The sequence below is a fragment of the Ciconia boyciana genome, chromosome 9 (genome assembly GCF_034638445.1).
Source record: "Ciconia boyciana chromosome 9, ASM3463844v1, whole genome shotgun sequence".
Classification (NCBI taxonomy): Eukaryota; Metazoa; Chordata; class Aves; order Ciconiiformes; family Ciconiidae; genus Ciconia; species Ciconia boyciana.
The window spans coordinates 29,902,246-29,915,992 of NC_132942.1; the positions used below are offsets into that span (position 1 = coordinate 29,902,246).

At 40.6% G+C, this 13,747-nt stretch overlaps 1 protein-coding gene across 6 annotated transcripts in view; it reads right to left on the bottom strand.

Moving 5' to 3' along the window:
* Positions 1 to 13,747, bottom strand: part of NKD1 (NKD inhibitor of WNT signaling pathway 1) — a 115,765-nt gene that overhangs the window by 24,260 nt on the left and 77,758 nt on the right. For all 6 annotated transcript variants that reach the window (XR_012044166.1, XR_012044169.1, XR_012044167.1 and 3 more), the window contains one exon: positions 1,093 to 1,199. Coding sequence is in view for 2 of the 6 variants with exons in the window: in XM_072873159.1 (XP_072729260.1) it covers positions 1,093 to 1,199 (107 nt within the window). In the remaining 4 variants the exon portion in view is untranslated. The remainder of the gene's footprint in view (positions 1 to 1,092; positions 1,200 to 13,747) is intronic.

Below are 13,747 nucleotides of genomic sequence, written 5' to 3' on the forward strand. Positions count from 1 at the left end.
TTGCAATTTATCATGCCTTTCCTGTCTGCAAATGTCTGCTACTCAAGTTAGAATATAAAATGTGCCCAGAAAAAGAGTTTTCGCTGTGCAAAAAAAGAAGCAGGAAAACTCACCTCCCCCCAGAAGGCACACAAGCACCTAGCAACACCTGAACTGCCTATGGGAAAGCCACCTCCTTTTAATCAACCTTAAAACAGTAAAAAATAAATCGTACCAGACTACTAAATCTGCTCTAGAGAAGGAAACGAACACTCGAGCCATGCTGCAAGGTGGCTGCATGGTCTTTTAAATAACAATTGAGGAACGTAAAGCTCATTACTGTGACAGGCTGACAGCACTGAGAGGTAGAAGTTTGCCAAGTCTGCTGGCGTGCAGAGAGATAAAAACTCGTGCTGTTTCTTGCCGGTACCAGAGTGTCTTCCTCCTCACCAAGACAGACAACCCTCTAGCTGGATGACAGCATGTTTCAACACGCATATTTATTAAATCACTCCCTATATAAACAAAACCTGCCAACTACACACAATGTCTGGCAGTTTTATGATGTTTGTAAGTCTACAAGGAAACAGACCATCAGACTCATTGCCCTCCAGGATCCTTTTCCTCCTGCCATGTGATCAGATGGATTTCCCATGTAGCAGGTCAGGGTTATTTCACTTTGGAGGCCCAGGCACAGAAGACCGATGGTTAAGGAAGCTTTCACAAACATCTTTTACACTAGGCACATTTAATCAAGTGCAATAGTCCATGAAAGTCAATCTAAAGATTTGATAACATGGTAGCTGGTATAATAAATTACTAATGAAAGGATCATAGATAAAGCAGTAAACCGAATGCCTCTTCTTACTATACATTTCAGATCCTACAGAGGAATGATCATCATTTGATCCTCTCCAAACCCGGAAATAAATCTCAATAATCACTTCATAAGGAGCACCAATAGTAAGACTTGTGCCAATTCTGCTTCCTCCTGTACCCATTACAATCATTGGGAGCTATAGACATGCGTTAGAGGACACTATTTGATCCACAGGTTGTTTTTCTACCGTAATTATGTCAGTACAGTGAAATTTTAAAATACAGAGGACTTACTTCAAATTTCAGTTGCTTCTTGGAACCTGTGCGTGTGTCGCTTTCTTTTTCTGCTTTCTTTTCATCTCCACTGCAAACTCCATCTGTCTTCTCTGGAGGCAAAGCCACTGTGAAAAATACATTTAAGAAAAAATGCTTATAAGGAAATGTCAAAGCAGTCTTATATTTGCAAATCTGTCTTTATATTTAGGGTGAAATTGATTTCAGCAAACTTGTATGAGAGGATCATTATACTTGACTTGCTTTTGTGTTCACTATACATCTGAGATAATTTCAGCAGACAATCTACCAACAGCTTTTGGTACACAGCCTCTGCTACAAACATCACTAGAGTCACAGGAAGTTCAAACACAGTATTATGAGAATATAAATCAGCAGAACTGTTACTGTAAATAAGTTGAATAATTTGCAAAATATTGAAAGTTTGTGACATATTGCAAAAACACATTGCATTCATCAGCAGTGAATGAAGTAATGAAGCTGAAATTAAGTCCTCATTCTGTTCCAATTTCCCTCTTCAAATACACACAAAACTTACTACCTTCCAAAAAGGTAACACTACCTGCCAAAAAAGTTAAGCTGCATGAAAAAGTATATTTCACCTAAGTTTTGATTTAAAACATTATGCACTTGCATAATTCAATAGCACTCATAAAGAGCATCAATATTAATATCTATCAGACATATATCACAACATATCATAAAATATATCAAATATATAACAGAAAGATATGTATACTTCTCATGTGGTTTAAAAGACAAATGCTAAGGAACTTAATAGCTGTGCCTTTGGCTCCTGCAGAGGCACTGAACCTTGCACATGATGAAACCCTATAGCTGAAGAAAATTAATTCTATATTTATTAGCGTTATGAAAATATACACAGATTTTTTAACCCTACCCTCAAACTTTTTAGATATGATTTTTTTATACATCCACATACCTCTGCCAACAATGTTATGCCCATACTTCATTAGGCATAGCAGTAATCCTGCCTAGTCCCCAAAAACTAGAAGATATTGTGAGAACGTGGGTCTTAAAGTCAGCATTTTTTCTCTTGCACTGCAGCATCTGCATTTACCCAAAGCCTTTATCCTAATGCTATGTAGGAACCGTTTCTTGGGGTTGCCTTTGTAAGTAAGATCTCATGTAAGTGCCAGTTCAGTAAAGTCAGATTCCTTACAAAAAAGAAGACATGATCCCCTCCAGTTCAGGATGACCCATTTCAAACTGGGTCTACTCTGTGGCTCTCCTGGTGTTTGGCACTACTGAGGTACCTCCCAAGCATTCTCCCAGGAAAGCAAGTCACTAACATGCTAAAAATTAAGATATTAGCCATTTTTCAGCATTTTCTTTCACATTTAAAATAGAACAATTAGATTAAAAAAAACCAAAACTACTCTTACCATAGCTTTATACTCTCAGAAATTCCAAAAGCTAAGATTTCTGCCACAACATTCACATTACCACTGCAATATATATCACATTTTCTAGTCTTATTTCTTTGTTTAAATTTAACACTGTTGTATTACTTTTTTGTTTGTTTTCAAAACTGTGGTATGCTATAAAAGATTCTGGATATGCAGTAAAGAAAGGGGGAATGAGGTAGAAACCCAAACCTTTGGAATTTCCTGACTTTGATACTTACTTGATGTAATACTAACGCCAGCTTCCCAACATGCACATGTAATTTGCATTGTACAAACGCAAGTAGACATGGAGTTTATTATACACATACTCACATACTGATAGACTTTGATTTCTACTCCAAGCCATGTTAGGATTCCCTACACCAAACATAAGCTAAGCAGGAAGGTCAGCTGAAGGAAAAGAAAGCTCACTTCACAGCAGTTTCTTCCCTTGTCCTTTTAACCCAGTGTTATTGGATGAACAGGGACAGTTTATTAGGAGGTTTTTGTATAGTGTTTATCATAATGAAGGCACATACTAAGATAAATATTACTTACAATACAGAACTTTGAAGTATATCTGAAGAAGGGTCATTTGCTTTATACACACTTTGTCCATAAATATAACTCCATATTCCTGGAAGTTCAAAGCTAAGGCCTCAAAAAGACCCCCATAAAACAAAAGACAACATTTGGTTGTCTACCTTAGTCCAGCCTTGTTGTTTCCTTCTAAAATCAACAAGAAATGAAAAGGTAACATGGGCCTTCCTAACAAGGACAGTTATATTGACAGTGGTTCTTCATAACTATTAAATATGCCCCTAGATTTTCAGTGGCTCATGTGCATCAGTGATCAGTTTCTCACATGAACAGTTCTAACTAAGCTGATAGAAACATTTGTATGAGGAGCTTTTACAATCCCTCACAATCTCGCTCTAGGGAATGTGAAATAAATGAAAGCTGGGCTGGTATGACCCCTAGCTTTGTTGGAACAGTGGACAACCAATTGAAAAAAAAAATTCACCGCTGTTATTACACATACTTTTAAATGTATAAAGGTACATAAAGGCCAAAAGACTTCTACAGTGGTCTTTTATCTGTTAAGGGCCAGCATCCCAAATGACATTGGCATGGCAACATTAGACTGAGAGCATTGAGGAGCATATCCTGCACAAGGTGACTATTCCCTGCCCCAATGCTCTTTGTTGGGTTTTTCTGTCAAAAGGAAGTGTCTTACGGAGCATTCTCTCCCTTCCACCACCACGCTCTTGCACTGTGCTGAAAGCTGCTGGCATGTGCAAAGAGCACCAGAGTTCCCCAGTCCGCAGGGTGCTGCAGAGAGGAATGGCACAGAGTTACCTCCTGGTTTCAGGAATAGCCCTTCCACTGGCATGTTTAATAACCTTTCTGGAGGTACAGTTTGCGTGTTCAGGCAGGAAGTTTTCACGTCAATCTATAATTTATGTAACAGAGGGAAAAATGTCCTCTGACAAATTAGTCTTCTCAAAAAACAAGAGTTCAACTATTGGGGAAGGAGGGGATACATCTTGCAGTACACTCCTTGAGAGAGTTTAAACACTGTATGCCAGAAATTATCCTCTTTGAGCTTTGCTGACCTTTGATCTGAAGAACTCATTGGCCTTGCTGCTCCAGGGAATTATCCTTTGAAATCAGTTACTCGTTTTGGAGCTCAGATGAAATGGGGAAATCTGGTGATCTCATCCTGATGTCAAGTTTCATTCAGCAAAGAAAAATGAAATCTAAATGAGGAAGCTTTAAAGGAGAGTATGGAGGTATTAAAATAATATTTACGAGTGATCAAATAATGTGTCTGTGCATATATCCTTGTGTGCCTTATCCAAACCCAATGAACATTTAAAAATACATACTGGAGTACGACTGTTTTGTCTGAGAAGAGAAGGATAAGTGTTTGGTATCTTGTTTCTATACTTAGTTTTGACTATTGACATGCGCTCAATTTCATGAAGGATACAAACACATGCTGAACCTACTTATAAATAAAATGAGAATGTCTGCTTGGGACAGTTAAAACTGGCAGCCTGTAAACAGAGATCCACCAGTGAGCCGCGTGCCAAGGTTCAGATATATTCACAATGTGAACTTCCTTTCAGCTTTGCCAATGATATTAAACTAGACCAGACAAGATTGCTATCTCAAAGGAGTGTGGAGAATTAATAGACTTGTGTTTCCAAAGTCTAGGCCATCAGAAATAGGTCCATGTACAATATATCATCTGTGCAAAAATACTTACCTACCTCCCCACTCAGACAACAAGCCCTGACAAAGAGAATGCTCTATATAGATGAATATACAGAGAAACCTACCCTTGTTGTGGGAATCCACAACTGGAGAAAAAAATGTGTATTTATTGCTTCTCATGGGAATAACCATATGCTCTCTAAAACAATGTTCCCTAACAGAATGTTTCATGAATTGGAATACTGCATATGTTTTCTTTATGATGTTCTCTTTTCTTGTTCATTATTAATGGTCTTGTATTCACTTCTATAACCTTAAGACACTATAAAAATGCGTCTGGACAATATTTGAAATTGGAAAGACAATAAAGGAAAAATATTAACTTGGAAAAATTGTGAAATACCATTCTTTCATGAAAAACAAACTGACTGGCTTAAGTGTACTAGCAGATGTTTCTCTCTAAGATTGTTAATTACTACCACCCAATTCCTCCTAATTGAGGTGGGGGAGGAAGAGAGGGAGAGAATGAACACCAGTTTAAAGGTATTAAGATTCATCTCTGAAGAATTAAGTCTTTTTTTCAGGGGTTTATTCATTCCCAAGGAAAGAAGGGGGTAATAATTCCAACTGCTCCTTAGGAATCACCAAAAATATCCCAGAAATGAGGTAAAACTGATTGCTGAGCTGCGTGTATTGAATGAGCATAGAACACTAAGCTTCAGACAGCCAAACCATTCTTCACTCATCTCTATCCTGCATCTGAGAATAAGGGGGGAAAAAAACAGAGAGCCGAAATACAGCTGCAGTCAGGTTGAAAAGTGACTGTTTAAACTTTCACCCTCACTCAGGTGGCTTGTCATTTCAGATTTCTCAAAGCCTCATTCAAGCAAAGCACCACGCACTTTAACAAATGATCTTCCTTCTCAAAGTAAGGACAGTTTCACTCTGCTTTTGAACTGTACTGAGCATTTTAATCAGATGGATTAAGAGGATCTTGTGGCCAGAAACAAGAAAGGATGCAACTCTGATGAATGTTCAGGTCTAAGTTACAGCTACCAAGTCCAAATTTGCACAGCAGTTAGGAGAACTCAGGCTAAAGATGAACTACTTCAGAGCCTCTTTGGGATGGCAGCCATTCCAAAAGGTACGTGATGGATCACAGGGCCTTAACTCAGAAAGCAGAACTATGGGAGAAGCTATGCAATTCCATAGTGATACATTATGACTGGACATTACCAGTGACTATTATCTTAACGTCAGGGTCATTACTGTGTAATTTTTGAGAGAAAGCAGAGTAAAGGTAAAATTGGAGAATTGACAAAAATGCCACCTATGAAAGTCAGCATCTGGCATACATGAAACCAAACCCTTTGAAGTGAAATATTATTAGCCTTCCCCTCAAGTTGGATAGACTGGATTCCATGGCAATTCTTTAAAACTCCTACCAGAAACAAAGGGACAGAATTATCTGTATGTGGGGAAAAACAACAAACCACACACTAGAACCTGAGACTTGTGGGGGAGTAGGATAAAAGGAAAATTAAAAAATGCATAGACATATCAAGACAAGGAGATGAAGTCATAAGTACTTCTGTAACAGCTCAAATTGAACTTCAGTAGCAATATTTGACTGGTGGAATTGAGTGTCAAAGAGCTGGTCCAACCAAGCTCAGTAGTAAAATTCCTATTGATGTCAATAGGGTACGGGTTTCACTTCCAATTCACAGATCTAGCAGATGCAGCACAACTTAAAGTCAGACACTATGAGGACCAGAGGGATAGAAAGAGAATTATTGTGTTGTTTTTCCTTAAGTCTCTGATGTCTAAATTATCTGGTTCTGTCAACATTTTTTTTCATTGCAAATCAGGTCTGACAAACATAACTGACATTCTTCGCTGACTGCACGACAACAACCAGAGCAGTAACAACTATGTTTGAAAGTCCAAATTGGGAAGAAGTCCTTTAATTAACAATTACATTCACATTGAGATTTCACTTTTAAGTTCTCCTGGAGGCCATGAATTAAGAAATATCACCCCCATTAAGCTCCCATTTTGGTTTTATTCCACAGAGTTGATTGAAATACATACCCGACAGACATAACTTTGCTTGAGCAAAGGTCCTCTTCTCCAGCGGCAAATGAACGTAGGCAGAGTAGGACCAGGAAGGGAGTAACATTCCTGTTCCACAGCCACCAGAATAGGCGCATAGAAAAACAGGCTCGTCCTGGGTCAGTGCCAAAAGCATGTATTCAACTTTCTCTGGCTGAAAGCTGAAGCTGATGAATTAGACACACCCTTCAAAACAACAAAGATCAAGCTGCCTTCTCTGAAACTTACTGTAGGGAAATTAATTGTCCATTTTAAGTCCACTGGGCCAAGTCAAAACCAATTTAGCAAGAGCTGTACCAGTAGTACTTTGTATTAATCTGGGATGGGTATTTCAACCTGAAAATATGGAAAGCAGTCATTTTCTTCTATTTCACTGTTTCCTGTTGATGGTCACAACACAAATCAAAGGTTCAACTGCACACCACGGAGTGGAAAAAAAAAAGATTCAAGATGTCACAAGACCTACTGCCAGCACTGGACCAGGGGGAGACAGTTAGGCACAGAACACAGGGGTAGTGACTCAGACCATGTGATGGCTTGCAAAAAAACCCCAACAAAAATCGACAACCAAAATATGTTTTAAACATTCAGGCATCAGATAATGATTCTAACTGACAAGTCACCACTAGGACATTTGGGAATTGCTAAACTGAAATTCACTCAAATGTTCAGACAACATTTTCTCTCCTGAATAAAAAGTAGTCAAACTCACAGGTCTGCGCAACACCACCTCCCTTAAAGCTTCAATTCCTTTTGCCAACCCCAATAACTTGACACATATAAGTAGAAGTATTTCCAAGCCTTGATACAGAATCACAGGTTTCTGTCTAGGTCTGGCATCTTTTTTTTGGCTGTTGGGTTGGGGGGAAAAATTTTTTACTATCTCCTTACCAAAAAAGAGTTGTACTAAAGATGCAGATACAAAGGGCAATACAGTCTCTCTCTCCTAGCTAGGGTGTAACTCGTACATGCTTAAACACTAAACCTAGATTTCTCACACTCTCTCTGGAGTGAGTTTGCTGAAGGGAGGGAGTTTGTTGAATTTTGCCAGATTATGATTCCCTTTTCCAATTAGTTCCCCAGCTGGCTGTATTTCATCAACAGCAACTGCCAGATTAAATGCCTTACTTGACCATCTTCACCCAATACACTTTGATGTTCAGTTCTCAAGCTTCAAAATACCTTTTGGATGAAGATCAGACAGCACTAAACAGAATTACTAATTAATTAAGCAAACTTAAATTTTAAACACTGTTTGTTGTGTTAGCCAAAAGCCTGAACAGAACAGTCTTTTTTTTTCCCTTCCTCATCAGAGATCAAAGAACATCATTTCTCCCTCCCCTATCTTAAAAAAAAAAAAAAGGGGGGGGGGGGGGGGCAGGGGACAGGGGCAGAGAATCTCCATAAGCTTTGGTCAGAATAGTTCAGGATGATCCCTGTATCAGCAAGATTTGTGTTTGATCAGTGAGCATATCAAAAGCCACATTAACAGAATGCAATCTGCTATAACTATCTGTATCATTTAACATGGGTAAGTACTTCTTAAGTGAAAACTGTCACTGTCATATGGACCACTTACCACTTTCTAACAGCATTATGTGTCCCTGGAGCTCTGAATGGGCCTGCAAAGTGTTGAATTCTGTTGCTGAACAGTGACAGATGGGGACACCAACTGATCATTTGTAACTTAAAGCAAAAGAAGAAAGACCTCTCTTCTCTAAAGATGGCCATATGCTGATTTTGGTTAGTAACTGGTAACAATTTTGCTTTTTAAAAATCCCTTCTCAGTGTAAGTTGCAGATATGCATGTTCACATAGGATTTTCTGTCTTAAACTTTCTTTGTCTCTTTGGATTTTTTTCCCCTGAGATTCACAAGGGAAGAAAAAGAAGCAAAAAACCCAGCCACTCCATAACCCTTAATTCAAATGAAGGCTGAGTAGGTAATGTTATTAATAATGTAGGCTTTGATATCAACTCGCTTCCATCTAACTTGGATGTTCAATGGGAAAATCGTGTTTCCACCACCTTTGCTATGATAACAGGGCCTCTGAAGAGATCTGAACTGTAAGATTCATTTCATCAGAATTGCTCCCCATGAGGAAGAATGTCACTCTGACCCTCACGAAGCTAGCCTTTTATAGAGAGCAATGTTGTGGACCTGTACTGTAACGTTATTTTGGCTGTGATGAATCAGTTGCATATCTGACAACTCTCTCATAGTTAATATACAGTGGCAGGTTCAGTGTTCCCATCCTCAGAGCCCTACATCTTACTCTGAGAGGTGGGGGAGAATGCAAATTGATCCACAACTGGAAAGTAATATAGTGACTAATAGTCCAGCATACGTGTGTGCATGCACAATCATACGTCTCTTTCCCTTTTCATATTTATACGTGGGTGAGGAATTGTACTAAGGTGATACATCACATACTGCAAAACATGCAGAGAACTAAAATTCATCAAGGCTTGACCCCACCACCTTATTTAAAGTCTAGAGAGCACACAGGATCTCATCACAAGAACTGATTCCCACAGAGCAAATGCAGGTAACTGATGGCCATTATTAATAACTATAGTACAGCCTAAAGACCACAATCAGAGATGGAAGCCCGCTGTGCTATGTACCACTCAAAATGCAGAAAAGGAGACGGTTTGAAGCAGGCTTACAGGAGGAGCCAGTCCTTCCCTACTGCTCTCCAGAGCCCATGTGTTTCCCAACTCAAGAGTCAGCTTCCCCCTTGGAGCTACCCCTTTGGTGGAAAACCCTGCAGTATCCTCCTAGACAGTGTCACTGTGAATTCTCCTTCAAACGTAGCGTCTTGAAATCTGGGCGGCAATCACTACTTGCTAGTGGGGCCTGGGCAGCCGCCCCTGCAGGGGCACGGGGGGCCTGGGACGGGGCAGGCGGGTGGGTGCCCAGTGCTGCTCCCGCAGGGCCCTGCAGCAGGCACAGAGAGCAGCCTTCATCTGAAGACCTATTCATTTGCCAAGAATATCCTTCCACACCTGGATGGCTCCACTCTCTGTGAAGGCTCATTAAAATAACAAAACAAAAAAAAAGGTCTGCCGCACCACACTTCAGCTTCATGCCTCCAAATCCTTAAGAGGGGCTGTAACTCCCTCCTAAATAAATCTTTCGCACACAGAGGTCAGGGCTGCCTTGGCTCCCTTCGGCCACTCCCCGGCCGGTGCTGAGCCCTGGCTGCAAGGCACAGCAAAGCTCTCCGCTCCTCCAGAGCCCTGTGAAAATTCCTTGGGTAGCAGCTCTTTTACCTCTGGGTATTTTGTTTTACAATTACTATTCCTTTCCTCTCCTTCTGTTACCTTTAAAGTTTTAAATCCTTTTCGATATAAAGTTGGGCACTTTGTATGACATATTTTACTGGTGAAAGGACCTGGATTGCTGGATCAGATTTATAAAGCAAGAAAAACCTGATTACTGGTATTTTTATTTTTTTGGTAGGCTGGGGGTTAGGACTTTCCATCTAACAAGAGCAGCTGGACTCTGAACTCTTTCAAGAGCAGAAATGTTGCTTCAGGTTCATTTCCACAACCCCATAGTGCTGCATTTATTATTTGCTTTTACTTACAAACTAGTTGTGGTTACAAAAAAACCCCCTCTTCCAAACAAATGACATTTTATCTTCTTCTCCACAGGAGAATAAGGTTGACTGCTACTTGTGCTTTGAGGTTCAGATATGATTGAGATGAAACATCTGTTAAGAAAAAGGGGTGGGGGGAGGGACGGGACTTTTTTCTGCTAAAAATATCATGCCTTTTTTTTTTCCACCAAACTTGAAACATGTGATGAAATTCAACTTTTAAAATATAACCCTGGAGCTACTTGAAACTATAAAAGTCTCCTCAGTATCTGAGGCAAGTCAGAATTTCCACTGTTCAAGCTGGGCTTTTATGAAGAGCAGACTTTAGAAAAAGCTGTAATCTGTCTAGGTAACAAAGGGCACTTGTTCTGCCTGGTGAGGTAAAACTTTGGGTTTCTGTAGCTACTGCAGCAGAAGTGGAGTTGAAGCACACAAAGGCACCCTGACTGATACACACTTTGAATTTGGAACAGCAACTGGCAAAAGCAATATGCTTTTCACTGAAATTGCCTCTATAAATCTGCATGTACACACTTGTGTATTTGTAACGTTCAGCAGGATGACAGGTTGTTGTGTCTAAGCTATCCAGCCCGAAGGTTCAGGCATCTATCTAGCTTTACATCTATCTAGCCGTCTATATAAAACGATGGCTCCTAAATCCAGTCTCCCAGAAATGCAAGATTTAATCCTGTCATAAACTGTATCCTCACATGAGACACTCTAAGATATGAAATTCCTACAGCCAGGAGAGAAGGGCCTTACAGGAGCGTGCACATGGGATCTAAGCAAAAGCCTATCGCAGAAAGGTACCAAAAACCCAGCAAAGGGAGCACTCTGAAACTCGGATGCCTGGCTGTGTCAAGGTCAAGTCAAACACAAGAGAACTGGCAACTGTAGGAATATTTGGGAATTGCAGCAGGACATACTGCCTATTAAATGCAGTATTCAAGGTTTCTAAAAATGAATGTAACGTTTCATGTAAAGGCAAGGGATTTGAAACAAATATATTGTCTTCTGAAATAGCAAGGGCCAAAACTTCTTTCAATTACAAGAGCACAAAACTGGAATAATTCCATGAACACCAGCATGAGAGTATTATCTGGCCCCAAATCTTTGCCTGGAAATATGCTCTAGTTTCACATGGGTAAAAAAAAAGAGAGAGTCACAAGAGAGTCAGAGAAGAATGGCATTTTGACTTACTTTTCCAAAACATGTTTAATAAAACCTCCATGAACTGTGGTCAAAGCTACAAGAAAAATAACTGGTAATAATTGTTGCTGGGAAATTAAAAGTAGAAAAGGACCTTTGTTCTTCAAGTAGAATAAATGAAACCACTGGTATTCATCATGTTTCCAGAGAGATTGTTTTCAAACTCCTGACTTGTTCCCATATTTCATTCTTTGTTCTTGGTGGTGGATGTCCTGGGGCAAAGTTCAAGTACATTTTTATACTGCTGCACACATACACTAATGCAGCTTTATCTCTGTATCATACACGCTAGATCACCTGTCTCTCACAGATACGCCCGAGTCCATCAGTTTGTCAAGGTATATCTGATGGTAGACCCTGCCTCCCAGATTAGTCCCCACTGCAGAGGCAGGAGAGCAGGACATGCAGACAGATGTGGCTAGCTGTAAGCCAGCCCTCCCTGGGTGGTGTGAAGGGTTTGACAGGTGTACCCACGCGGTGGGCAGCTGGTGCAGAGCCGTACACCAGCCTGCATTCCTGTGCGCTCTGTGACTGTTACCCACCCTAAGCTAGATGAACAGCTCACCCAGGTATGTCTACACATGCTATGGTTCCTTCCTCCTCCAAATCACAACGCTGACAGCCCAAGGGAAACGCCAATGACCAAGACTGATTTGGTGAGTCCTGATTACTGAGGCCCAGCCCTCTCAAACCTCATGCACAGAGCATGAGGCTCATCACTGGCACCCGTTTCTCGCCCCTATCTCAGTCCTGCTGCACAGTAGCTTCCCTCAGGCTTCACTCACTGGTGTGAGCAACCAGCTGGGTGCCACGGTCTGCTGCCTAAGCGCCGCTGTGATGCTTCGCTCACCTTCAGGGTGTGGAAAGCAAATGCAAGAGCTCTCCTCCCTTTGATGAGATCTCCCTAAGCTATGTACTTTTGCCCTTTGATTGCCCTGCTTCCCCCATGAACCCTGATCATCTGCCTCTTACGTGCTACAAGAGAAGCAGCTTGAGAGATTTGTAGACACAGGTTTTCAACAGCTATATCCACAGGTGACTTTTTGCCTCCTAGCAAACTAGTTCATGACTACCCCAGAGCTGACAGTAAATGAATATTCTTATCGTTAATTTATTCTTTTTGTAATGACCACTCAGAAAGAGTATTAGCTTCTCTGTGAAAGAAGGAAAAGTTGCCAGTCTTAGGTAGAAGGAAAGAGTATGGAAAACCAATATTGTTATAAATACCAAGTATGCATATAATATTAAAGCTTTCCATGTTTTAGGTATTCATAAGGATCAAGTCTTTGCTTTTTTAAGGTGCTTGTTCACTTCCCTTTTCATTACCTCCGTTTTCTCCTACATTTTTTATACATTACACACAATTAAATTAACATTTGGCTTTCTTCAGCCACCATAAAGAATAGAGACCGCTTGTAAGTTGGGAAGGTTTTCTTGTGTACTATACTTTGAAACCCTCTCTCTGTCATAGTGTAAGGGACAGACATGGATACAGGAAATCCCAGGCTCTGTTTCAGCTCTGCTATTGTGTCCCTGAACCAAACATGCAACTTGCTTGTGTAGAATGATCTGAATACAGAGATCAATGTGAAGCTATTACTTACAGCAGCTATGATCTTCCCAGTCTAATGCAGAGGATTAATAACCCATAACAAAACTCTCAAACCATAGACAAAACACGTCATCTATCAAAAACTTAGGCAGCACCAGTAGGAGCTGGTGGGTTGTCAGCTAAAGAGAGTGATACCTACATGCAGGGAACAAGCACAGCGTGGGTAGCAGAGTACATACCCTCCACACAGCAGCAGCTCAGCGTGAGGAGGAAAGCTCACCCTCCAAGGTGACATAACAGCCCACTTTTCACTGCCTTTCTGTGCTCCTCTTGCCAACATGGGTGGGAGCAGTTAGACACTGTAAAGGTCCATTTGGAAACACCTGGAGACCACTAACTCATTACACACAGGCCATGGACAACCATTGCATGGCAACAGTCTTTCATCACTACTGACCTGGCTGCACTTGAAACAGCAGCTCTAGAAGTAAAAGCTTCTGATCCAAATACCAACCCCCCTCAACTGGAACAGCTAATGTTAAGAAACACT